Raw genomic sequence first — 27466 nt, 5'->3', positions numbered from 1 at the left:
ACTTACTGGTCACGGCTCTGTCCACTCCACCGCACCCACCCCTAAATATTCGGGCTAGTTTCAGGGTCCGGTTTGACTCGCCTGTCAGTGGAAATGGGAGGGCGGGGCTGTCAGAGTGAGGGGCGGGACAGGTGAGAAGCTAGAAGAGAGGATGGGCGGTCGTCGCTGGCTTTCAGTGTGTTTGTGTCGCCATGTGGAGAGGATAAGGACGGAAGAAGTTTGCTTTTAGTTTTGTTCACTTGGGGATACGTTAACGGTTGTTTTTGCACGCACGGGTGTGTTCGCTTAACCTTACTCTGTACGTTAGCCTCGATTCCGGTTGCCATCACATTTTTATTTTTATTTGACTCCCCTGTGACATCCAAGTAAACGTTTGTAAACACCGCGCACAACTTTACGCACAACTTTTACGCACACATTTTATTTTAAATCTCCAAACTGGCGAGTGTACCTTTTTGTTTTAACCTAGAAAGGCAACCTTAGGATTCGTGTTGGTTTGCCTCGTCGCCATGGAGAAGCAGACGCAGTCAAACTGTCACTCAACTCGCGACTATCCCCATCCCTTTGTCCACGAGGTGAAGATGACCAGTGCGCAGAGAATCACGGTAACTACAGTTTCGTCCATTGACTTGTTGTACATGTTTCTGTGTAATGAAAGCAGAAAAAGCAGTCTTATTTCAGCGTGTGCCCCATGGCTAAATTTACCACGAGTAGACCACACAGCGGCATACAGAACACGGTCTGTTTATTACAGAGGCATTTCACTTTTTAACCCCTACGCTGCTATACAGCTCCCTATCCGCATTCGAGGTATGTACGGCAAGCCACAGGTACCACCTGCTACAATCAGCTGTTCACAAACTTTTTCACGTCAAGGTTAAGGACCCGCAAACCAACACAAATTAGGCCACTAACCCCTTATTAGGGGTTCAGGACCTCGTGGTCTAATTTGGGTCACTTCGCTGGGTTTCAAACATCTAAAGATCATGGACCCCTAATTGAGTCCACATTAGAGGCACAGACCCCCATTTGATAAGATGTTATCTCTTCGACCCAAATCAGACACTCTTTTTTATTGTTATATAGGATTTGTCCAGGATCCCATGACGATTTGATCTGTATTCAGTTGTAGGTAGAGAGATAACAGAAACTGATCAAAACACTCGTTCTTTGCGTTAACCACCAACCCCCTCAAGGCCCACTGGCGGTCCCCGGACCCCACATTGAGAACCATTGTTGTATACCATTATGTACCAGGCATTTTCAAAGTCTGAGACTAGGCTTCCCCTAGACACAGCTTGGAATAAGGAGGCCCCTCGCTCAATTCCCGGATACCTCCGGATCATTATGTTATTTGATCTCATAGACTCAACAATTGAGCCAAGATATCCTGATATCGCTGTTTGACATCCTTCACACATCATAAAAAAGGTCTATCTGAAGGCATTTATTTGTTTCTGACTGGGCTCTGGGAAAGTGGGAAAAACTGTCAAATTCCTTAAAACTACTTTATCTCAGTCTGAACTATGATCTGTCCTTTTAATAACTAATGTCATATTGTTTCACTTTCACTGAGCCTCCCCTGAAACTGCTTGGAGCCCCCCTGGGGAGGCCCGCCTCCAACTTTGAAACCCACACTACATCGTATGCATACATACGATACATTCATCAAACAGACTCACTCAACATTCACACCTACATGCCGTTTTGAGCCTCCAGTTCACCTGACCTGCATCTCTTTGGGAAAGATGCAACAATACACACATCAGAAGTGACTAAACGGTCACACGACTGTATGACTATGTAGTACAGTTTGTTATTAGGAAGTCCAGGTTACTCAAGATATTGAAATGATGGCTCTCCTACTCTGATCTAACCCGAGGGGGCCTTGAGCACCAGTCATGCGTGTGATAGGGCCTTGAGCACCAGTCATGTCTGTGATAGAGCCTTGAGCACCAGTCATGTCTATGATAGAGCCTTGAGCACCAGTCATGTCTATGATAGAGCCTTGAGCACCAGTCATGTCTATGATAGAGCCTTGAGCACCAGTCATGTGTGTGATAGGGCCTTGAGCACCAGTCATGTCTGTGATAGAGCCTTGAGCACCAGTCATGTCTGTGATAGAGCCTTGAGCACCAGTCATGTCTGTGATAGAGCCTTGAGCACCAGTCAGGTCTGTGATAGAGCCTTGAGCACCAGTCATGTCTGTGATAGAGCCTTGAGCACCAGGCATGTCTGTGATAGGGCCTTGAGCACCAGTCATGTCTATGATAGAGCCTTGAGCACCAGCCATGTGTGTGATAGGGCCTTAAGCACCAGTCATGTCTGTGATAGAACCTTAAGCACCAGTCATGTCTGTGATAGAGCCTTGAGCACCAGTCATGTCTGTGATAGAGCCTTGAGCACCAGTCATTTGTGTGATAGGGCCTTGAGCACCAGTCATGTCTGTGATAGGGCCTTAAGCACCAGTCATGTCTGTGATAGAGCCTTGAGCACCAGTCATGTGTGTGATAGAGCCTTGAGCACCAGTCATGTCTGTGATAGAGCCTTGAGCACCAGTCATGTCTATGATAGAGCCTTGAGCACCAGTCATGTGTGTGATAGAGCCTTGAGCACCAGTCATGTCTGTGATAGAGCCTTGAGCACCAGTCATGTGTGTGATAGAGCCTTAAGCACCAGTCATGTCTGTGATAGAGCCTTGAGCACCAGTCATGTCTGTGATAGGGCCTTGAGCACCAGTCATGTCTGTGATAGAGCCTTGAGCACCAGTCATGTCTGTGATAGAGCCTTGAGCACCAGTCATGTCTGTGATAGGGCCTTGAGCACCAGTCATGTCTGTGATAGAGCCTTGAGCACCAGTCATGTCTGTGATAGGGCCTTGAGCACCAGTCATGTGTGTGATAGAGCCTTGAGCACCAGTCATGTCTGTGATAGAGCCTTGAGCACCAGTCATGTCTGTGATAGAGCCTTGAGCACCAGTCATGTCTGTGATAGAGCCTTGAGCACCAGTCATGTGTGTGATAGAGCCTTGAGCACCAGTCATGTCTGTGATAGAGCCTTGAGCACCAGTCATGTCTGTGATAGGGCCTTGAGCACCAGTCATGTGTGTCATAGAGCCTTGAGCACCAGTCATGTCTGTGATAGGGCCTTGAGCACCAGTCATGTCTGTGATAGGGCCTTGAGCACCCGTCATGTCTGTGATAGGGCTGGCCCATAATGGTTGAAATCAATGTCACAATAATCATAAGTATCCCCCCTTCCCCCATATCGATCTACTGTAATCTGTTTTATTGAGAGATTAGGTGTGATGTCAAGCAATACTGAAACGTTCAAATATAGTAAGTAATAAGTAAAAATGTTTCATAGCTCATTTAGTCAGTTTTTAAATAAAAGTTGCTTGTTATCAGTTCACATAGCAGAATTGTGTCGCTAAAATCAACAAATCATCCTAATATAATTCCACTGAAAGACTATAAATGCCAATATTGAATGATCGTTATGGTATTAAAATGTGCTGTTTTCGTCTGATACAGGGTGCTATCCTGGGCAGCGTCCTCTTCCCCGTACGCATGACGATGGCAGTGCTCTTGTTCCTGGTCGCGTGGCCTCTGGCCCGGCTGCGATTGGCCGGCCTGTCAGAGGAGGAGTGCTCCCGGCCCGTCACCGGGTGGCGCCTCTGGCTGTTCCACTCGCTCATCCGCATGCTGAGCCGCGCCGTGTTCGTCTCCCTGGGCTTCCTGTGGGTGAGGATCAAAGGACGGCAGGCAGACCTGAAGGAGGCGCCCGTGCTGGTGGTGGCACCCCACAGCGGCTTTATGGACATGCTGGTTCTGTGTCACACCGAGCTGCCCACAGTGGTGTCACGCTCGGAGAACGCCAGCCTGCCCGTCGTAGGAGGTGAGAGTTCTTACACACTGATACACTATGTTACTGCATGCTGCAGATCTCTCTCTGGGTCTGATACACTACGTTACTGCATACTGCAGATCTCTCTCTGGGTCTGATACACTATGTTACTGCATACTGCAGATCTCTCTCTGGGTCTGATACACTACGTTATTGCATGTTGCAGATCTCTCTCTGGGTCTGATACACTACGTTACTGCATGTTGCAGATCTCTCTCTGGGTCTGATACACTATGTTACTGCATACTGCAGATCTCTCTCTGGGTCTGATACACTATGTTACTGCATGTTGCAGATCTCTCTCTGGGTCTGATACACTATGTTACTGCATGCTGCAGATCTCTCTCCGGGTCTGATACACTATGTTACTGCATGCTGCAGATCTTTCTCTGGGTCTGATGCACTATGTTACTGCATGCTGCAGATCTCTCTCTGGGTCTGATACACTATGTTACTGCATGCTGCAGATCTTTCTCTGGGTCTGATGCACTATGTTACTGCATGCTGCAGATCTCTCTCCGGGTCTGATACACTATGTTACTGCATGCTGCAGATCTTTCTCTGGGTCTGATACACTATGTTACTGCATGCTGCAGATCTCTCTCTGGGTCTGATACACTATGTTACTGCATGCTGCAGATCTCTCTCTGGGTCTGATACACTACATTACTGCATGCTGCAGATCTCTCTCCGGGTCTGATACACTATGTTACTGCATGCTGCAGATCTTTCTCTGGGTCTGATGCACTATGTTACTGCATGCTGCAGATCTCTCTCTGGGTCTGATACAATATGTTACTGCATGTTGCAGATCTCTCTCTGGGTCTGATACACTATGAGGCCATTTACACCTGGCATTAACATGCGTTTTCTGCCATCAGATTGCAATCAGATTGTATTTTATCACTTCAGCCTGATTCCATTTACACCTGGCACTAACATGCGTTTTGGGTGAACAGATTGCAATCCGATTGCTCTCCAGCTCGAACGTCATCACGCGCGCGCCCCCTGAACGTGTGCATGCATGTTTCATACATGCACAGGGAAATAGAGGTTATTGTTAAGCTCAAATGCACAGTGAACGTCCCCTTCACCTGGACAAAACGATGGCCGATCACGCAGCACTGCATCTATTTCTTTATCTGTTTATTGACAATGACACTGGGTCCGAGACACACACACACACATACATACGTTTTCCGTGCATGTCATTAGCTGTAACCACCTGTGTTGCGTTCAGGTAACATCCTAAATTACAATGTTATACAATTGAGAGCATAATTTCTCATTTATATGAAAGGAAAATGAGGGGGAAAGGGTTCGAACCCTTTCTCCCTCATTTTCCTTTCATTTTCCGCTCCTTTTCCAAAGGAGAAGTGTTGATATAAAAGAGAAATTATGCTCTCAATTGTATAACATTGTAATTTAGGATGTTACCTGAACGCAACACAGGTGGTTACAGCCGTGGCAAAACCTCCGCAGCAAAACTTTGAAGCAACGCTACGATTGTTGTGCAAAAGCGGAGCAGGGGAGAGATAGATCATTTTTAGCCGGTCCATGGTGACAGGCTGCCTGTGTGTGTGCGCACCTGCACAGCGGCGAGATGAGGGCACACACCGGTGCGGTGCTGCGCCGGGCAATTGCGTTCACGTGTGCGCGCCGTCACCGACTTCCGAAGATTATGTATTTCCGTATGGTAGTTGCTGAATGCGTTTTGAGAGGACGCATTGCATTTACACTTGTGTTAAATGTTGTCATAATGCGTCCCTGACCACCTCCGGAGGTGGTTTGGCCGATCAGATTGCAATCCTTCTTCAATGCGTTTTGGGGGTGTTTACACCTGTACTTTCAAGTGATAAAATACAATCGGATTGCAATCTGATGGCAGAAAACGCATGTTAATGCCAGGTGTAAATGGCCTCTATGTTACTGCATGCTGCAGATCTCTCTCTGGGTCTGGCTTCTAGCTCCAAACTGATGTCAGAATCCTGGGCAGTGATTGGTTCACCCGAAATCCTGGGGGCATCAATCAGTAACGACTTTAGCGATCTGACTCTATCAAACACACGCAAATGAGGGATATACACGCAAATGCTGCATCAGGTTAGGTATCATTGGGTTAACTGGCATGCGCACACTGCAATACTGGTAGATTGCAAACTCCATGTTTCCAACCTATTAGGCAAACAACCAAGAAGCAATATGTGGGAAGAGAAGGGACAGAAGCAAAATGGAGGAAGTCCAAAGCTAAACAAGTGACTCCCTCTCTCTGCTTCTAATCTCCTCTCCTCTCTCTCTCTCCTCTCTCTGCTTCTAATCTCCTCTCCTCTTCTCTCTCCTCTCTCCTCTCTCCTCTCGCTCCTCTCTCTCCTCTCTCCTCTCTCTCCTCTCTCCTCTCTCCTCTCTCTCCTCTCTCCTCTCTCTCCTCTCTTCTCTCTCTGCTTCTAATCTCCTCTCTCCTCTCGCTCCTCTCTCCTCTCTCCTCTCTCTCCTCTCTCTCCTCTCTCCTCTCTCTCCTCTCTTCTCTCTCTGCTTCTAATCTCCTCTCTCCTCTCTTCTCTCCTCTCTCTCTCTCTCCTCTCCTCCCTCTGCTTCTAATCTCCTCTCTCCTCTCTTCTCTCCTCTCTCTCTCTCTCCTCCCTCTGCTTCTAATCTCTTCTCTCCTCTCTCTCCTCTCTCTCTGCTTCTAATCTCCTCTCTCTGCTTTCTGGACTTCCTCTCAAATCCAGCTTGCATAATGTCTTGAGTTTTGGCAGTCTTGCAGTGGACTCCTCCCTCACTTCACTGGAGTCCTCCCTCACTTCAATGGACTCCTCCCTCAGTTATGTGTGTGTGTGTGTGTGTGTGTGTGTATAGCCCTGCTGGAGTTCAACCAGTCGGTGCTGGTGAGCAGGAAGGATCCGGAGTCGAGGAAAAAGGCGGTCGGCCAGATCACAAAGCGGCTGACCTCCAATGGCTACTGGCCTCAGGTAACATCACAGCTACTGGCCTCAGGTAACATCACAGCTGCAGGCCTCAGGTAACATCACAGCTGCTGGCCTCAGGTAACATCAGGTACACTGCTGCAGGCACACTGTGCTGCAGGTACACTGTGCTGCAGGTATACTGCTGCAGGTATACTGCTGCAGGCACACTGTGCTGCAGGCACACTGTGCTGCAGGTACACTGTGCTGCAGGCACACTGCTGCAGAAATCGCTCACCAAATCCTATCTATTAATATCATTTCCTCCCTCTTGGACAGATGCTGATCTGGCCTGAGGGAACTACGACCAACGGCAGCGCTCTCATCAAGTTCAAGCCAGGTGAGTGCAGGCTGTGCAGGCTGTGCAGGCTGTGCAGGCTGTGCAGGCTGTGCAGGCTGTGCAGGCTGGCAGCTAGTCTGTGAAGCCCTCTGTGTGACACGCCTCTGTCATGACTGTCTGTCACCTTTCCTGTCTCTCTTACTTACTGTATCTAATAACCGAGAGATGCCATACAATCTTTTAAAAAGTGCATGGAGTTAGTATACTAAAGAGGTTAATTTGGCCTACTTGTATATGTTATTTAGAATATTTCATCTATCAAGGCCAGTTAGGCAATGTTTGTACCTGACATGTTTCGACTGCTGTTTCTGCAGTCTTCATCAGAGGTGTCACGTGATGTTGGTGTGACGTCACCTATGGCGTGGTTATATGGAGTTTTTTCTCATCCCACCTGAAGTGGTGGGATGACCATGCCCCCTGGCGTGTGGAGTTAGGTTAAGACTACAGCTGCTGTTAATCAATTAGTTGTCAACTATTAAAATTAATCGCCAAGTATTTTAATAATCAATTAATCGGTTTGAGTAATTTTTTAAGAAAACAATTCTTGGAATCCAGCTTCTTAAATGTCAATATTTTCTCGTTTCTTTACTCCTCTATGACAGTAAACTGAATATCTTTATGACAGTAAACTGAATATATTTCGCTTGTGGACAAAACAAGACATTTGAGGACATCATCTTGGGCTTTGGGAAATGCTGAAACATTCTGACCATTTTATAGAGCAACCAAATAATCAATTAAGAAAATCATTAACAGATTAATCATCAAAGAAAATTATTGATAGTTGCAGCCTTAGTTAAGAGCTTGTTTTTTTATTCTTATTTTTTGGGGCATTTTTGCCTTTATTGGATAGGACAGTGGATAGACGGATGGACAGATGGGGGGAGAGGGGATGAAACGGATCGGATTCAAACCTGTGTCGCCCACGTGAAGGACTAAAGCCTTAGTGATACGTGCTCTGCCGGATGAGCCACCGGGACGTCCCGTTAAGACCCTGTTTTGGCGCCTGCCCTACGCTCCCAAATCACTATCAAGGGAGTAGGAGAGCGTCAACTTCAGTAGGAGAAAGCATTGGATCTGGTTTTACTCGACGACTGACTCAGCACATATTACAGTTTGGTACGAGCTACACTGCACCTAGGAATGGATGGCATGTTCCAAAGCAGAGGAGGACAAGGGCGTAGCGTAGCAGTGTCTTGTTTAACACTGGATGATTGACTCTACTCCCTGAATGTAGCAGTGTCTTTGTTTAACACTGGATGATTGACTCTACTCCCTGAATGTAGCAGTGTCTTTGTTTAACACTGGATGATTGACTCTACTCCCCTGAATGTAGCAGTGTCTTTGTTTAACACTGGATGATTGACTCTACTCCCCTGAATGTCTTGTTTAACACTGGATGATGGACTCTACTCCCTGAATGTAGCAGTGTCTTTGTTTAACACTGGATGATTGACTCTACTCCCCTGAATGTCTTGTTTAACACTGGATGATTGACTCTACTCCCCTGAATGTAGCAGTGTCTTTGTTTAACACTGGATGATTGACTCTACTCCCCTGAATGTAGCAGTGTCTTTGTTTAACACTGGATGATTGACTCTACTCCCCTGAATGTCTTGTTTAACACTGGATGATGGACTCTACTCCCTGAATGTAGCAGTGTCTTTGTTTAACACTGGATGATTGACTCTACTCCCCTGAATGTCTTGTTTAACACTGGATGATTGACTCTACTCCCCTGAATGTCTTGTTTAACACTGGATGATTGACTCTACTCCCTGAATGTAGCAGTGTCTTTGTTTAACACTGGATGATTGACTCTACTCCCTGAATGTAGCAGTGTCTTTGTTTAACACTGGATGATTGACTCTACTCCCCTGAATGTAGCAGTGTCTTTGTTTAACACTGGATGATTGACTCTACTCCCCTGAATGTCTTGTTTAACACTGGATGATTGACTCTACTCCCTGAATGTCTTGTTTAACACTGGATGATGGACTCTACTCCCCTGAATGTCTTGTTTAACACTGGATGATTGACTCTACTCCCCTGAATGTCTTGTTTAACACTGGATGATTGACTCTACTCCCCTGAATGTCTTGTTTAACACTGGATGATTGACTCTACTCCCTGAATGTCTTTGTTTAACACTGGATGATTGACTCTACTCCCTGAATGTCTTGTTTAACACTGGATGATTGACTCTACTCCCCTGAATGTCTTGTTTAACACTGGATGATTGACTCTACTCCCCTGAATGTCTTGTTTAACACTGGATGATTGACTCTACTCCCCTGAATGTCTTGTTTAACACTGGATGATTGACTCTACTCCCCTGAATGTCTTGTTTAACACTGGATGATTGACTCTACTCCCTGAATGTCTTGTTTAACACTGGATGATGGACTCTACTCCCCTGAATGTCTTGTTTAACACTGGATGATTGACTCTACTCCCCTGAATGTCTTGTTTAACACTGGATGATTGACTCTACTCCCTGAATGTCTTGTTTAACACTGGATGATGGACTCTACTCCCCTGAATGTCTTGTTTAACACTGGATGATTGACTCTACTCCCTGAATGTCTTGTTTAACACTGGATGATTGACTCTACTCCCCTGAATGTCTTGTTTAACACTGGATGATTGACTCTACTCCCCTGAATGTCTTGTTTAACACTGGATGATTGACTCTACTCCCTGAATGTCTTGTTTAACACTGGATGATGGACTCTACTCCCCTGAATGTCTTGTTTAACACTGGATGATTGACTCTACTCCCCTGAATGTCTTGTTTAACACTGGATGATTGACTCTACTCCCTGAATGTCTTGTTTAACACTGGATGATTGACTCTACTCCCTGAATGTCTTGTTTAACACTGGATGATTGACTCTACTCCCTGAATGTCTTGTTTAACACTGGATGATTGACTCTACTCCCTGAATGTCTTGTTTAACACTGGATGATTGACTCTACTCCCCTGAATGTCTTGTTTAACACTGGATGATTGACTCTACTCCCCTGAATGTCTTGTTTAACACTGGATGATTGACTCTACTCCCCTGAATGTCTTGTTTAACACTGGATAATTGACTCTACTCCCTGAATGTCTTGTTTAACACTGGATAATTGACTCTACTCCCCTGAATGTCTTGTTTAACACTGGATGATTGACTCTACTCCCTGAATGTCTTGTTTAACACTGGATAATTGACTCTACTCCCCTGAATGTCTTGTTTAACACTGGATAATTGACTCTACTCCCTGAATGTCTTGTTTAACACTGGATGATTGACTCTACTCCCTGAATGTCTTGTTTAACACTGGATAATTGACTCTACTCCCCTGAATGTCTTGTTTAACACTGGATGATTGACTCTACTCCCTGAATGTCTTGTTTAACACTGGATAATTGACTCTACTCCCCTGAATGTCTTGTTTAACACTGGATAATTGACTCTACTCCCTGAATGTCTTGTTTAACACTGGATGATTGACTCTACTCCCCTGAATGTCTTGTTTAACACTGGATGATTGACTCTACTCCCTGAATGTCTTGTTTAACACTGGATGATTGACTCTACTCCCCTGAATGTCTTGTTTAACACTGGATGATGGACTCTACTCCCCTGAATGTCTTGTTTAACACTGGATAATTGACTCTACTCCCTGAATGTCTTGTTTAACACTGGATGATTGACTCTACTCCCCTGAATGTCTTGTTTAACACTGGATGATTGACTCTACTCCCCTGAATGTCTTGTTTAACACTGGATGATTGACTCTACTCCCTGAATGTCTTGTTTAACACTGGATGATTGACTCTACTCCCTGAATGTCTTGTTTAACACTGGATGATGGACTCTACTCCCCTGAATGTCTTGTTTAACACTGGATGATTGACTCTACTCCCCTGAATGTCTTGTTTAACACTGGATGATTGACTCTACTCCCCTGAATGTCTTGTTTAACACTGGATGATTGACTCTACTCCCCTGAATGTCTTTGAACGTTTTCTCAAGACTCATCTGATGAGATGATGGCTCCAGAGTAATTGCAACACCTTCCCTGAGATACACATTGATATCATTATTCTATTCTATTATATAGTAGTATAGTATAGTATATTTCATGTGTCATTGATAGATATTTATTTTTCTGTCTTTCTTTTATAAACTGCATTATGTAATGTAGAAGTTTTGATATTTGAAATTGGAAATAAGTAGGCTTTTAGTTTTTAACTTTTAGTTACTTTACTGGGCTATCCTTGGGCGATTTATATAATTTAAAATTTTAAATGGTACTACTATTATTGTAATCTGTTAATGTATTTATTTGTATTTCTGATCTGAAACTAAACTCTCTCTCTCTCCCTCTCCTCTATTCATTCTCTTCAGGTGCGTTCCTCGCCGGAGTCCCCGTCCAGCCCGTTGTGCTACACTACCCCAATAAACTGGTGAGTCACGTGGGCAGGGAGGGGCCGTCCTGTCACTAAAATGCCACGGGTTTGATCCCTGCAACAGCCATCTCTCCATTAGTAAGGCACTGACGTATGGATAAGAGCTAAATAGTCAGCTATGTACTGAAGTGTAAATGTCAGTGGCTCATCATTTTACTTCACAGACTTCTAGCTGGTATTTATTTTAATCCAGAGTGACCAAAGACGCACATTGTTACTGAAATTCAAGCTGAGGTCACCATTTAGCAGGAACACTGTTAGACAAACACTGCCCGGATCCCTTACTGCCCGGATCCCTTACTGCCTGGATCCCTTACTGCCCGGATCCCTTACTGCCTGCATCCCTTACTGCCCGGATCCCTTACTGCCCGGATCCCTTACTGCCCGGATCCCTTACTGCCCGCATCCCCTACTGCCCGCATCCCCTACTGCCCGGATCCCTTACTGCCCGGATCCCTTACTGCCCGGATCCCTTACTGCCCGGATCCCTTACTGCCCGGATCCCTTACTGCCCGGATCCGTTAAGGCTGAATTATGCTCACCCTGCCGTGAAGGGCGCGGGGGTGGAGCGAGGGGCGGGCGCGTCAAATTACGTAAATTTGTTGGGCGTGGTTATTCGCTAGCTCCGTCGGGCGCTCGCGTTGTGCCTGATTTTTTTTCTAACAGCGCGAGCTTCTCTCCAAACATGGCCGCTTTCAAGCCACTGAACCCTGAACACTGAGCTGTGTTTTCGCCACATTTCTTGACCCATGTGGTAGGCTATAAACTTAGATTTGCAACTGTTCGTTTTTAGTCATTTCACCAAGTAAATGTGTTGTGTTGAGAGCATTATTGAGAGAGATTAAAAGCAGCACAGAGTAGTATAGGCAGCCTACTACTAGTAGTAGGCTATCAGGGCTGAGAAGTAAAAACGGCTTTCAGTAAAAACAAGTTTGGTGAGTCCTTCATGTGCTGATGTGCGGTCGTTTGAGAGTGAAAGCGCACTCAGTACTGCGTTTCATTGCGACTTTTCACGGGCTGTTCTCACCATTGTACAATACATGCTGATCACTTTCTGAGTATAATGGCATCACCCCCAGCGCGAGGTCTGCACGGTGACTCACGGAGACTCGCGGGGCCCCACCCCCACGGAGCTTTGCTCGAGTATAAGAGCACCTTTACTGCCCACATCCCCTACTGCCCGCATCCCTTACTGCCCGCATCCCTTACTGCCCGCATCCCTTACTGCCCGCATCCCTTACTGCCCGCATCCCTTACTGCCCGCATCCCCTACTGCCCGCATCCCTTACTGCCTGCATCCCTTACTGCCCGCATCCCTTACTGCCCGCATCCCTTACTGCCTGCATCCCTTACTGCCTGCATCCCTTACTGCCCGGATCCCTTACTGCCCGCATCCCTTACTGCCCGCATCCCTTACTGCCTGCATCCCTTACTGCCCGCATCCCTTACTGCCCGCATCCCTTACTGCCCGCATCCCCTACTGCCCGGATCCCTTACTGCCGCATCCCTTACTGCCCGCATCCCTTACTGCCCGGATCCCTTACTGCCCGGATCCCTTACTGCCCGCATCCCCTACTGCCCGCATCCCCTACTGCCCGGATCCCTTACTGCCTGCATCCCTTACTGCCCGGATCCCTTACTGCCCGCATCCCTTACTGCCCGGATCCCTTACTGCCGCATCCCTTACTGCCCGCATCCCTTACTGCCCGCATCCCTTACTGCCCGCATCCCCTACTGCCCGCATCCCTTACTGCCTGCATCCCTTACTGCCTGGATCCCTTACTTTATTTTTATTTTTTATTTTACCTTTATTTTACCAGGCGAGACAATTTAAGAACAAAATTCTTATTTACAATGTCGGCCTGCCTCATAAGGGGAGGAGGGCTAAAAGATAAAATATGTTAAAAACGAAGCACAAAAACTACAATTAAATCGACAATTAAATGAGATGCAACAAAACAACAATAAGCATTAAACACAGCAGTAAGAAGCACATAACAACACAACAGCAAGCATCAACAAGGACATCACATTAACACAGAGGCATAAAAACAGAGTGAGCAGACATGAGCGCAAGGGGGCATAAAAACAAGTAAAGGTGGACAGAGGGGGTGTGTAATGGAAGTGATACAAGTGCTACCCTACAAAGAAGGGAAGCATGTACAAGAATCAGTGAGGGAGTCTGAAATAGTGAGTCTGAAGGCAGAGAGGGAGATGAGTTTGTCCAGTTTGAGGGTTTTTTGCAGAGCATTCCAGTCAGAGGGGGCAGCAAACTGGAATGATGCACGGCCAAGGGAAGTGGTGGATTTGGGAATTTTGAGTTGGATGTGGAGTGAGGATCGGGTGTTGTGAGTGACAGGCAGAGGGTGAAGCAGGTGACACAGATAGGGGGGTGATAGGTGGAGGAGGGTTTTATAGATGAGGGTAAGCCAGTGCATGTGACAGTGGGTGTGAAGGGAGGGCTAGTTGACCAGGGAATAAAGAGTGCAGTGGTGGGTACTGTAGGGGGCGTTAGTGGCCAACCGGATGGCGGAGTGATAAAGTGTGTCGAGCGTGGAGAGTACCTTTGCATGCAGACCTGTAGATTGTGTCACCGTAGTCGAGCATGGGGAGAATGGTCATTTGAATGAGGGTGCGTTTAGCGGATATGGTGAAGGAGTGACGGTTTCTATAGAGAAAGCCAAGTTTGGCCTTAATCTTGGTCTGTAGTTTTGAGAAAGATGTGAGAAAGATAGTGAGCTGTCTAACCAAATTCCCAGGTATTTATACACCGTGACCTGCTCCAGGATAGCTTCCTCACAGGTGGTAATGATGGGGGCTGGAGGGGGTGTGGTGCCCTTACGGCTGAACCACATGACCTTGGTCTTGGAGGTGTTAAGGGACAGTTTGAGGTGGGTGAAGGCCTGTTGGATCTGGAGGAAGCTATCCTGGAGAGGATCCCTTACTGCCCGCATCCCTTACTGCCCGGATCCCTTAAATCTCATTTGTGGATGAACGCACACATTCAGGATTCCCACACTCCTGGAAAACCTGGAAAAGTCGTGTAACGTTGAAATAGTCTTGTCCAGGCCATCTTGTCCAGGCCTGGAGAAGTTCTGACAAATGATGAAAAGGGAGAAACGATTTGAAAAGTTGTTCTCCTCAATACTGTAAAATGTCATAAAGATCTGTGACTGGCGCTGAACCACCGGAAATAATGTTGGTTGCTGACTGTTGTTTGTTAAAATTATAATTGAAAAGATATTATAATCTATCAAAATTTTAAACAGATTGTACATCAGTCATTCAAAACTCTGGTATGGTTGATAAATACCTCTCTGTGATGATAACCAGACTCAAACAGCGATGCCTTTTTCCATAATTACCATAATTTCAGCTCTCTAGACGTCCAATTCTCATTCATTCATATCTGTTTTGTGTTCCCTGCCCAAAGGTCAAAACACATACACTATCTGACATTTGAATAGGTGTGTAGTTGTGTGTGTGATCATACTGTAATGTTTGCCTAAGCTGGTGTTTGCATAGTGCTAGGTGCCATTCATCTTCCTGTCAGGGTGTGTAGGAAGGGAATGTGACTGCAATCCTACATGCCAAAAAAACTGGAAAAAAAAGACAGACAGACAGAAAGTCCTCCTCACCCAGACCATGATCCTCCTCACCCAGCCCATGATCCTCCTCACCCAGACCATGATCCTCCTCACCCAGCCCATGATCCTCCTCACCCAGACCATGATCCTCCTCACCCAGCCCATGATCCTCCTCACCCAGACCATGATCCTCCTCACCCAGACCATGATCCTCCTCACCCAGCCCATGATCCATCCACCTTGTTCTGTTGTTCACTGTGTGATGACCTTATTGTTGCTCCTCTTCCTCAGGATACTGTTCGCTGGACTTACAAGGGAACGACCTGGTGAGTCTTCAGCTCTTTGCCCGGCCGCCACCCTAATGTTCATGTGACAATATTTGCTTATGGCTATGCCATGAAACACACATGCTGATGACCTGGTGCCATGAAACACACATGCTGATGACCTGGTGCCTGAAACACACATGCTGATGACCTGGTGCCTGAAACACACATGCTGATGACCTGGTGCCTGAAACACACATGCTGATGATCTGGTGCCTGAAACACACATGCTGATGACCTGGTGCCATGAAACACACATGCTGATGACCTGGTGCCATGAAACACACATGCTGATGACCTGGTGCCTGAAACACACATGCTGATGACCTGGTGCCTGAAACACACATGCTGATGACCTGGTGCCTGAAACACACATGCTGATGATCTGGTGCCTGAAACACACATGCTGATGACCTGGTGCCATGAAACACACATGCTGATGACCTGGTGCCATGAAACACACATGCTGATGACCTGGTGCCATGAAACACACATGCTGATGACCTGGTGCCATGAAACACACATGCTGATGACCTGGTGCCATGAAACACACATGCTGATGACCTGGTGCCATGAAACACACATGCTGATGACCTGGTGCCTGAAACACACATGCTGATGACCTGGTGCCTGAAACACACATGCTGATGATCTGGTGCCATGAAACACACATGCTGATGATCTGGTGCCTGAAACACACATGCTGATGACCTGGTGCCTGAAACACACATGCTGATGACCTGGTGCCTGAAACACACATGCTGATGACCTGGTGCCATGAAACACACATGCTGATGACCTGGTGCCTGAAACACACATGCTGATGACCTGGTGCCATGAAACACACATGCTGATGACCTGGTGCCATGAAACACACATGCTGATGATCTGGTGCCATGAAACACACATGCTGATGACCTGGTGCCTGAAACACACATGCTGATGATCTGGTGCCTGAAACACACATGCTGATGATCTGGTGCCATGAAACACACATGCTGATGACCTGGTGCCTGAAACACACATGCTGATGACCTGGTGCCTGAAACACACATGCTGATGACCTGGTGCCATGAAACACACATGCTGATGACCTGGGGCCTGAAACACACATGCTGATGACCTGGTGCCTGAAACACACATGCTGATGATCTGGTGCCTGAAACACACATGCTGATGACCTGGTGCCTGAAACACACATGCTGATGATCTGGTGCCTGAAACACACATGCTGATGATCTGGTGCCTGAAACACACATGCTGATGACCTGGTGCCATGAAACACACATGCTGATGATCTGGTGCCTGAAACACACATGCTGATGACCTGGTGCCTGAAACACACATGCTGATGACCTGGTGCCTGAAACACACATGCTGATGACCTGGGGCCGCTTGCACAAAACACCTTGAAGTTAAGATGGTCCTTAAAGTCTGAATTAAAGGTTTCCTTAAAATAATATCGGTTGCACAAAACACCCTTAAGGCGGCGTTCACACCCAAATCGCTTTTTTCAGTCGGAACGCTATGAAAATCATGTTGAGAGCGCTTCCATTGTGCACAAAACGCTAACTTTTGATTCAACCGTGTCGAAAAGAAACACGCTTTTAACATTGTTTCATCATGCTTGTAATTAAACGTACCTTTTTAGCAGCTGGTCTGAAAAATGAAAGGATGTTTGGCTGCCTTTTTCATCTTTACTTGTTATAGTGAGGTACTGGTGGAAAACAATATATTTTGATGCTGAAAAAGCCAGTAGCTGTTCAGTATAGCTTTTATTAAACTGAGGTTTCCCCCCGCTGTAGCTAGTTAAGGTGGAATGTTTCCTTTTCCTTCAAGCCACGAGTTGATGCTGTGTGAATCATTCAGCCCACCTTAAATATAGTTAATGCCTACCCCACACTACAGGATTTTCAAATCCTTGAAGATTATAAAAATCTTGAGAGCCCACACACTACAGGACAGAGATAGCCGATTTTTTAACATTTCAATCTTGGGACACACACACAATCGCGTCTGTTCAAACGCAACCCCACACACTAGAAGATTATGCCGAAGATTCACCTTGGAAGCAGGGCTCGACGTTAACTTTTAAAATGCCTATTCAGTGTGCGCACCGGGTGTAGTAGTGTCATTTCTTTTTCTAAACAAATTTTATTTTTTGTTTTTATAATGCATTTGCACTGAAAGGATTTGTTTAACTAATATTTGCGCGGACAGCCGCGTCCATTCGGGGTGTAGGCCTACTGTGCACGGCCAGGCGAAAACCGTCTGCACAGGTGTCTTGTGGAGGGGCGCGTCTGCTGATTTGACTCACTTTTCCGTGCGGACACTCGCCGATGCGGGAAGCTGAGACCTAAGCGCTTGTTGTAGGCTACATGCTTTGCAGTATAGCATTAGTTTTCCGTCCCGTTCAAAGACGCACGGGTATTTCACCTCGATGACAATTTCCTCGTTCTTTGTTTCTGTGCGGGGCTGCGAGCGGACGCGGACCAGATTATTTTGCGAAAAACTGTAATGGAAACGCAGCTACTACTGGCTCTCTGCTCAAGATGCAATCGCCTGTCGGGTTGTAAATATCTAACATGTTAGATATGCCCGATTCACAATCGGGAAGAGGCAGTCTTCCCGATTGTGAATCTTTGAACCCCACACACTACAGGATCATTTGGGAAGATTATCTGCCCGACGCGCTTCAAATCGGGAGCACCCCCGAGAAAATCGGGAGGGGGGAATCTTGGCCATAATCTTGCAAATTATCCTGTAGTGTGGGGTAGGCATAAGGTGGAATGTTTCCTTCTTCAAGCCGCGAGTTGATGCTGTGTGAATAATTCAGCCCACCTTAAATATAGGACGAATGACAACGTTGCCAAGTTTCACTCGTTTTATTGGCTCGACATGCACACACACACTGACACACACAAAACACCCCTTGGAGAAGTATGGGAACGCCGTTCCCCCGCGTTCTACGGGCACTACACCTATGACAACGACCACACGGACGGTAGCCAGCTGGTTTTGTCTCTTTGATGTTGTTCACTGTCAACATGAAAGCCAGATTATTGCTAATTCTGGCAGCAGCAGAGGTTGAAAATCCCTCGGGAGGAGAAAAGGTAGGAAGAGTGAAAAAGACCAACGGGGTGCTTCATCTCACGCCTCCGTCCCTCACTCTCTGACACCTCCGCCGAAACTCTGATTCACGCCTTCGTCACCACACGCCTGGACTACTGCAACAGAGTGTTGTTCGGGGTCCCTGCCAAGACCCTTGCCCGGCTGCAGTACGTGCAGAACTCCGCTGCCAGGATCCTTACACGAACCAAACCCTGGAACCACATCACCCCCACCCTGCAGCAACTCCACTGGCTTCCCATAAAACACCGTATCACGTTCAAAATTCTCTCCTCACTTATAAATCCCTGCACGGTCTGGCCCCCTCATACCTATCTGACCTACTCCACCCATACACCCCCTCACGTAGTCTCCGTTCCTCCGACACTGGACTTCTCACCATCCCCCGCACAAATAGATCCACCATTGGAGATAGAGCTTTTTCTGTTGCTAGACCTAAACTCTGGAACTCCCTCCCATTTCCCATCCGTGACTCTGGTTCTATAAACATCTTTAAAAGCAAGCTCAAAACCCATCTTTTCCGCCTCGCTTTCTCTGAGCACAGCCTGGGCTCCTGATAGCTCTACTGTACCCTTTTAGCCTCTTTCTTACTCCTTTTTCTCCCTATTATGTCTCTTTTAGTGTGTTTTGTTCTTATTGTACAGTGTCCTTGAGTCTAAGAAAGGCGCTTTTAAAATCAAATTTATTATTATTTTCCTCTAATGTTCAACTTTTTTCAGCTTAAAAACGCCCACAGCGCACCTCCAAAAACAACAGACGCCACCAGCATTTAAACACTTAAAATAAAATGCATCTTGCAGATTACCGTTTTAAGCACATGAGTTCACAGGAATGAACTGATGATTAACTATCACTTGCCAAAAGTTTGGGATTTCATGGTGTATATTTTCAAAGCACGATCATATTATGATGCAGTTCAAGTTGCTGCAAAGAATATAATGTCCTGTTTGTCTGTTAGGATGGAGGCACTGTGGCACACGACTTCACAGCTCTATACCAACATGACTATTGAGGTAAGCCAGCAGACTACGGGTTAGCTAACCCTAACCCTATTGAGGTAAGCCAGCAGACTACATTGAAAATAAAAGCTTTTGTCAGACATTTTGGTCAAATGAGTGCATAGAAATTCAAAGTGTATTCTGTGTTTTACTCCGAGCAGGGGTGGGGACTTGAGAACTTTAATTGCTTGACACTTGACGACTTGATGTATCTAGAGACGACTTGTGAGTTGTCTTTGGTTCTGGTGACTTGTGACTTGATTTTGACTTGTACTTTGATGACTTGAAAAGGTTTTTACTGTCTTGACTTCAGATCTTGTGCTTTGTGTAAATGACTCGGATTGAAAGTGATGAGATCTGTTCCAGCAGATGACTGGAATTTAAATTGTGTTTTCTGAATTTGTTTGTCATGATTGAAGTTGAAACTGATTATAGAAATCAAAGCCATGATGCATAATTGGATAATGCAACTAGATACATACTTTTCCTTAAGATATTAAATTGCTAGTGGGCTCTTGATTTGTTCAGACTTGGACTTGGTGTTCTACATTTAGACTTGAGAATTCACTTGAGACTTGCACCTCAAGACTTCACACTGACTTAGGACTCGAGCAAAGTTGACTTGGTCACACCTCTAAGTTCCCCTCTAGTCTATGAGATGTGAAAACTTGTATTTCTCATCATGTCAGCATGACTCTAAAAGCTGACTCTGCCAGATGGGGGCGCTATTGTTTTCACAACACCACACTGCATGTATTGTTGTGAAAACAACAGCGCCTCCATCTGGCAGAGTCAGGTTAGCATTACTCACCAGGCAGATAAAACCTAAATAATCCACTCTTACAACATCAGTCTGTCTCAGCATCACTGGCTGACATGACTCAAAGTGAAAAGAAAGAAAATGTCATCATATTGTCTTATTGTTCTGCAGTTTCTGCCAGTTTACAAGCCTTCCCAGGAAGAGAGGGATGATCCCAACCTGTACGCAGACAATGTTCAGAGACTCATGGCCAAGTAAGTAGCAAATTACCTAGCGTTTTTTATGCCTTATGAATTTCATATGCGTAATGTTTTTGCACTTCTATTGATCTTATCTGGTGTTCATACCAGTTAAAGTCGAGCTGAAATGAAAAAATTACATAATAAATAATGAACTAAATAATATACATAATAATAAGAGTAAATATAAAAAATATTGTGTTCAAAACTGGAGTGTGTAGGCTGTTGCCACAGCTACAGGTTGTGAGTGAAGCGTGTCTCCTGTAAAGCCATCTTCCTCTGTGCTCCAGGGCCCTGGGTTACCCTAACCCTAACCCTAAAGCCATCTCCCTCTGTGCTCCAGGGCCCTGGGAGTCCCGGCTACCGACTATGTGATGGAGGGCAGGGTTCCCGTCAGTAAACTGGGGGGTCTCTCTCTCCCTCTGGAGCCGCCCGCCAGGCAAACGCTGTCACTGCTGCACAGAGACGGGTAAGAAGGACACCTGAGTTCATCTCCGTCACTCAGTCTTGGTATTTGTTTTCACCTGCTTTTACCCACTAATGGCCCATTTCCACCGCTGGTATCAGCGCGGCCCCGCCCAGCTCGTCTCGCTTTTTTGTCTCATTCCACTGATCAAAAACGTGGACAGCCCGTGTTGAGTCGGGGTTGAGTCATGCTAGTTTTGGTCCCTGCTCTGTTGAGGTTCCAGCGCTGTGGACCCGGTACCATACGGTGACGTGAAAACACTGCAGACTGATTGGTCAGGCAGAATTGTGTTTACTGTATCTACTGACTGTCAATGCTGGATACCAGTTTAGTGGGGCTTACCTTCTCTTCTGTTAATGTTATTTCCATCAGTCTTTTGTATTGCTGCCTTCGGCTCTGGTGAAATAAAATCGATCTCCTTGCTCAGCTTTAACATGACAGTGGTTTTCAATTGTTTTGAGAGAGAAAAAGTCCGCTCCTCGGGAAGCCCTTGTAGTTGTAACGTTGGCTCCGCTAGGCCGGAGGCAGGGGTTTAGTGAAGCCGCGGTCTTGCCTGGTGAGAGGCCGCCGGGGTAGAGGCTTCCCTTCTCCCTGTAGCGCAACTCCCGTCCCCGCGCAGTGCATGCATGTGAGTTTGAGTAACAACAAAGTGATATCCATTCTCCTGGCCGATTGTCACATTTGCCCATGTACACTGTAGGTCATTTAGAGGCACCAGTATTTCATAAACAGTTTAAAAGTTCTGTGTATGGATTTCATTTTAACGTTATACGTTATAGCCTACTTCGGCTATGGGCAGAGGGCAGATATGCGGTCGCTATGACGACCAGGTGTGGGCGGAGGCGAGTAAACTTTGCTATGGAAACAGTCTATATCAAGTAGAGAGAATTAAGACCAGGTCGAGTAGAGCTGTACTGTGCTGTTATATGTGGTGGAAATGAGCCATAAGTGGGGTGAACTGGCTCTGATTGATGTAAAAGTCTGACTTCTCTCCCCTTCCGTCCGTCTTTCTCTCAGCCTGGGAGCGTCGGAGGTGGAAGCTGCGCTGGGCAGAATGATTGACAGGTGTCAGTCAGGAGGCGAGGGCTGGAAGGCCAGTGCAGAGGAGCTGGCCGCCCTTCTCGGACTGACGGAGAGACAGACAGCCGTCACCATCTGCGGCCTCTACTCCAAGGTGTGTGTGTGTGTGTGTGTGTGTGTGTGTGTGTGTGTGTGTGTGTCTGCTGAGCGAGTGAATTAGCGTCACATTAAAACCCAAGAGGGGAGCAGGATGGATTGTCCTCAAGGGTTTTATGGCTTTTAGTGAGCGATTCTCCTGTCAATCATTATATATATCAGATATATATATACGGTATAGATACACATATATTTAGCCGATCGTGATGGATTCCATGTATAGACTCTATACATGGAATCCATACATACAATACATGGACGGTCACTTTGCCTCTCTATACTATAGAGAGGCAAAGTGACCGTCACTTCCTCCTTCAGCACTGTACCAGAGATTTTCTTCCGCAATTTATTTTCCCATAGACATTTCATAAAATGCTTATAAAAATAGTTTTACTTGGTCAAACCAAACGGTTCATCATATTTAGAATCGGTAGAGACTATAGAACATTTCACTTGGACCAAAACTAAAAGAAAAAAACCCCGCATTTTTTGTAACGTTTTGGTCCAAGGTTCAAGGTTACTTTATTTTGTCTCCCAAGGGAGAAATTTGTCTTGGACACAGACCAGCAGCATACATACACAGTACAGTACACTACAAAAACATTAACAATAAGGCACACAGTGACACGTACATCCCGTCACTCACCAACGTAATAAATAAAACACCTTAACCAACATACCCAGTGCAAAAGAATAAGCAGCAACACCACCTTTGCTCCACCTCAGAACCTTCTACCCCTCTGTCTGCCTTCCGCAAGGAGTCCATTGAGGAGTGTAATTGACAGAGGGACAAAATAATACTTATACCTATTATATTTCCACTTATGGACCCCATACCTCCTCCCTGACGGCAGTAACCTATACTCTGGATGAAGTACATGAGAGGGGTCAGACACAATTTCCAAGTGAAATGTTATGCGATCTCTCCTGTTTCTAAATATATCTGAACCGTTTGGTTTGAACAAGTAAAACTATTTTTATAAGCATTTTACGAAATGTCTATGGGAAAATAAATGGCGGATGAAAGTCTCTGGTACAGTGCTGAAGCAGGAAGTAGGCGGGTCACTTTGCCTCTCTATTGTTTTCATTCAACATTTATGCTAAACCACAGAGAGAAGGTCAATTAGATGTTAATTACAGCTTAAATATCGTAGTCGTCACAAGTGGGACACAGCATTGCTCTGTTGGCAAGAAACGGATGAGGTAAAGTGTGTGTGTGTGTTGCAGGATGAAGTTGTGGACCTCAGACAGATCTACCTGAGCATTGCTGCTCTCTCTGGCTTTGTCAGCTTTAAGTCGCTCCTTCATACTGCTTTCACTGTAAGTCCCGTTCACTTAGTTCCCTCAGTTCCTTTGCCTGTGGACTGTTACTTGCTGTATATCTCATGAAATATGTCTCCATATATCTCCTCATAACATGATGATGTAGCATTTTGAAATACCTTTGGAATTGTATATTTTGGAAACAGTCTTTTGTCGAATGAGTCAGAGAGAAGTTTGAATCCTGGAAGGGCAAAAAAACCCGTTTTGGTTGTACAAGTAGTGCAACATTGTTTAGACAAAGGGAATACCCTTGTTTATATTTTCTGAATACTGAATAAAGTTCAGATGAGATTAAATAATATGCAACACAAGAGCTGTAGTGTTGGGTGACTAGACAGAAAGATTTGAAGTTTGAATGTTTGTGAAATGTGTTTTAACCCCCCAAAAAAACAAAAAGTAACCCATGATGGGCCATCATGGGTTAATTCTTGGGGTTAAATTGGGAAATTAACCCATGATGGGTTAATTTCCAAAATGCTACATAATACTAATATTGGAAAATAAATTGGGACTAAAATTGCAGGATCCTGTCACAGTTGATTATCATTTTGTCGACCAAGGACTTACCTGCTGTCCTCTTAGTGAGTCCAGGCATTTGTGGAAATGTTGTGCTACCCATCAGTTTGTAACACAACACTTTAATCTGTTGTTCCAGCTGTTCGACGAAGAAGACCGGGGCAGCCTGGGTGCAGTGGAGCTGTCGGGCCTCATGGGGGCGCTGCTGGGTGTCCCTCAGTACCACACGGCGCAGCTTTATGCAGAGGCCTCCAGTGATGGACAGCTGACTGAAGGTGAGGGTTTGTGTGTTTCCAGGTGGAAAGACGGTTTAACGCAGAGGTTTAACTCCCCATTCATTTCCACTGGGACTTTGTTTCGGGGACGTGTGTGTGTGTGTGTGTGTGTGTGTGTGTGTGTGTGTGTGTGGACGCATTCCTGTCAACACAGTGACTCACAAAACATTCACACTCGCTCTACAGGTTCCCTAGATCAGTGGTTCTCAATGTTTTCACATCAAGGAAACTAAACTAAACGGACACAAATTAGACCACGGATCCCCATTTGATCAGATGTTGTCCCAGGGTTAAACCATGACCACAATAGTCATCCATTGTGGATGGAACTATAGTGGAAAATGGAAAATAGTAAAAATGAAGAGATGTGGGGTGTGCAAACTTTTGACTGGTAGTGTAGTTTAGCATCAATGTTGGACTATGCAAATAAAGTGTTAGGAATGGGTAAAAGCACTTTAAAAATCCTCATTACATTTTGTCTTCCTTCCGCAGCAGATCTGCTGAGAGTGTTGACAGCCCATCCAACCTATCAGAGAGTGGTAAACGAGTACCTGCAGCCCGAGGAGGCGGGCTCCCAGCTGTCCTGCGCTCCCTTGGTCAATGGGAAGGCCGTGAACAATAACGGAAACATGCAGAACGGAAACGGATCGATCTCGTCCAATAAGAAGAACGACTGAGGGTTTTGCCAGGGGAAATCTGGAAACTTTCTCTCCGTTTTGATCGGATATTGCGTTGGAACGGGCAGCCAACACAAGGACTGTTTTATCGGATGATTCCTCTAACTTCACAGGATATGCAGATAATTACGCATGACGATCAATTAAGATCCAATCAAGTGTCTTCATCTTAAGTGCAATAACTGGACAGATTTGACCAGAATCGATGAAGGATGCTGCATTAACAATGCCATGTCGTATAGTCAATCGCTCTGGTCAGCAAAGGACGGGTGTGTGTGTGAGTGTGTTTGTGTGTTTGTGTGTGAGAGTGTGTGTGTGTTCTGCCTTTGCCAGTATGTTTTTTTTAATGAAGGAACCCAGTTTACGCTAAGGTGTACGTAGCCGTGTTGATCCAGACACTGAAAGTTGAACGAGTGTCTGACTTTTGTCATTTGAAGCCGTGAAAATGTTATTTATACAATCGTCTGTCTTATTTTGTTTTATTTTTAAAGGGATATGGGATGAAAACTATTTTAAAGCCCAAAAAGCCTATTTTATGTCGAACAATTCTCAGATTTGTTTGCTATTATTTTTTTATATTTTAAATATAATCTATTAAACTGTGAAATCTTATTACATATACACATGGCATCGCTCAGGTTTTTTTCCCCGTCAATGACTTGGTCTCATCCTCACACTTCACTTCTTCCCTTAAGCGGTTAACTGTCGAGGATCAACCATCTCTCTCTGACCTTTCCACATTTTATTATTATATTATTTATTATTAATTTTTCATTCATTCCATGTGAATGTCCTGGATGTCCTCCCTACCCACTTCTTGTCTTTATTTTCTTTGCCAGTCTCTTCTTTCCCGACTCTTTCGGGATCCACACGATGAATTCTTTATACTTGTTGGGGAATTTGCAGGAAAGCCGCATTCGTCTCCTATGAGGTAAACGGAGAGGTGGTGGGGTGGCCTGGCTGTGCTTGGTCAACCTGTGTCACCCGATTCAAAAGTTTACCTTAGCTACACTTGATGAATTTGAAAAAAAAAGTTGGCCATGTTTGTAGCCTTTGTCTCCACCCATCTATACTCTTTTAACTTTTGAATGATGACTCGATAGTCTCTAGGAGTGAAGGCCTGTGTGTATGCATCATTGATAAGATTTCAAACTGCGAGATCCTTCCAGAGTGATCAATAATGTCTAGTTGCTGTGGACCTTATGACAGAAGAAGTCCATGATGTCCTCGAAGGAACGCTCTACCAGCGTCTCCAGGTCCAGCTCGGTTTGCTGCAAGATGGGTGTAAAAACAATGAAAAGAGGTTCGGTACTGAAATGTTCATTGAAATTTTCCACGTGACCTCAATTTTCAGCTGTTTTTCAAGTTGATTCACACTGCAGTGTGCCTGTCACACTGCAGTGTGCCTGTCACACTGCAGTGTGCCTGTCGCAGTGGCTTATGTGAGAAAATCTAATTTACTGATCTAAAAGACTGAATGAGCAGATGCATTGAAAACGTAGTGAAATGACAACTTGGCTGGCATGCAATGGTGACAAGTGGGTGAAAGCAAAACACACACATACACAAATGAACTATGTGTGAAAAGGGGGAGGGGTGGCAGAAGTGACTCAAGCTACACCAAACTCAAGCCTACAGGTGTCAAATAACAAACTATCCCCTTCTCCATCTTGTGACTCACTTGTCTGAGGTTTTTCCATTGTCATTAATGCTATGTGATTATCTCTGCTAGTCACAGCTCAAATCTTCAATACTGTAACGTTCCTGGTAACTCATGAGGCAGAGGCTTCTTGCTGGTACAGGGTTCTTTATTATCAGTTAGTTATATTACAACTCTCAGCGGTTGTCACGCTCATAGCTAGCAGCATTCCCTCTAGGCAGTGTGTGGAGACTGACCGCGCATGCTACATCCATGAGTCTCCCCCCGAAAGTATCCCCAACAGCATAGTGTTCCCCAATAACACTCCCACACATCAGTTCCTATCTGTAGTCGAGACACTACCATTGCTCACCACTGTATGTGTAACACTGATTCGCTACAATACCAATATCCAATTTCCAGCACCTGCGCATATCTTTTTTCACTTGGCAGGAACCAGCTGTTGCTCCCAATTTTGCAACAATTCGATAAGAATGGGTTAAAAGTGACCGACTTTTCTAAGGCAGAAAGAAGAAGAAATGGCTTGAATGGGACAGGGAGCAGTCCTAATTAGTGAACATGTGTAAATTAAATGTGTGATACACACTAACACTTTATGGGATGTTCTAAACTCAGATGAGTGTCTCATCCTCTTGGTTGCTGCATTGGGCCATGCTGTGCTGG

At 45.6% G+C, this 27466-nt stretch overlaps 1 protein-coding gene across 3 annotated transcripts; it reads left to right on the top strand.

Moving 5' to 3' along the window:
* The first annotated feature begins 201 nt into the window (after positions 1-201).
* On the top strand, positions 202-25749 carry lpcat4 (lysophosphatidylcholine acyltransferase 4). Of its 3 annotated transcripts, none has more exons than XM_083640853.1 (13): positions 202-605; positions 3534-3897; positions 6763-6875; positions 7149-7209; positions 11610-11668; positions 15550-15584; positions 19672-19726; positions 20643-20725; positions 21054-21179; positions 22194-22350; positions 23580-23672; positions 24331-24466; positions 24962-25749. In XM_083640853.1, the coding sequence occupies exons 1-13, from the start codon at positions 510-512 to the stop codon at positions 25141-25143; spliced, it is 1560 nt and encodes a 519-aa protein (XP_083496979.1). In that variant the 5' UTR covers positions 202-509; the 3' UTR covers positions 25144-25749. The 3 variants fall into 3 exon arrangements, with proteins under 3 accessions (XP_083496979.1, XP_083496978.1, XP_083496980.1); XM_083640852.1 differs by having other exon boundaries at positions 24959-25749; XM_083640854.1 differs by lacking the exon at positions 23580-23672 and having other exon boundaries at positions 24959-25749.
* The last annotated feature ends 1717 nt before the right edge of the window (positions 25750-27466 follow it).

Source organism: Poromitra crassiceps (genome assembly GCF_964638095.1).
Source record: "Poromitra crassiceps genome assembly, chromosome: 7".
NCBI classification, from domain to species: domain Eukaryota; kingdom Metazoa; phylum Chordata; class Actinopteri; order Beryciformes; family Melamphaidae; genus Poromitra; species Poromitra crassiceps.
Note: the sequence above shows the minus strand (reverse complement) of the source record. Positions and strands in the feature narration are given on the sequence as shown.

What these genes read in the sequence shown, in the direction of transcription:
- lpcat4 (XM_083640852.1), top strand. Translation starts at nt 510, where the DNA reads ATGGAGAAGCAGACGCAGTCAAACTGTCACTCAACTCGCGACTATCCC. An exon ending in CCAGTGCGCAGAGAATCACG is followed by an intron (nt 606 to 3,533) that starts GTAACTACAGTT and finishes CGTCTGATACAG; the next exon opens with GGTGCTATCCTGGGCAGCGT. An exon ending in TCACTGCTGCACAGAGACGG is followed by an intron (nt 21,180 to 22,193) that starts GTAAGAAGGACA and finishes TCTTTCTCTCAG; the next exon opens with CCTGGGAGCGTCGGAGGTGG.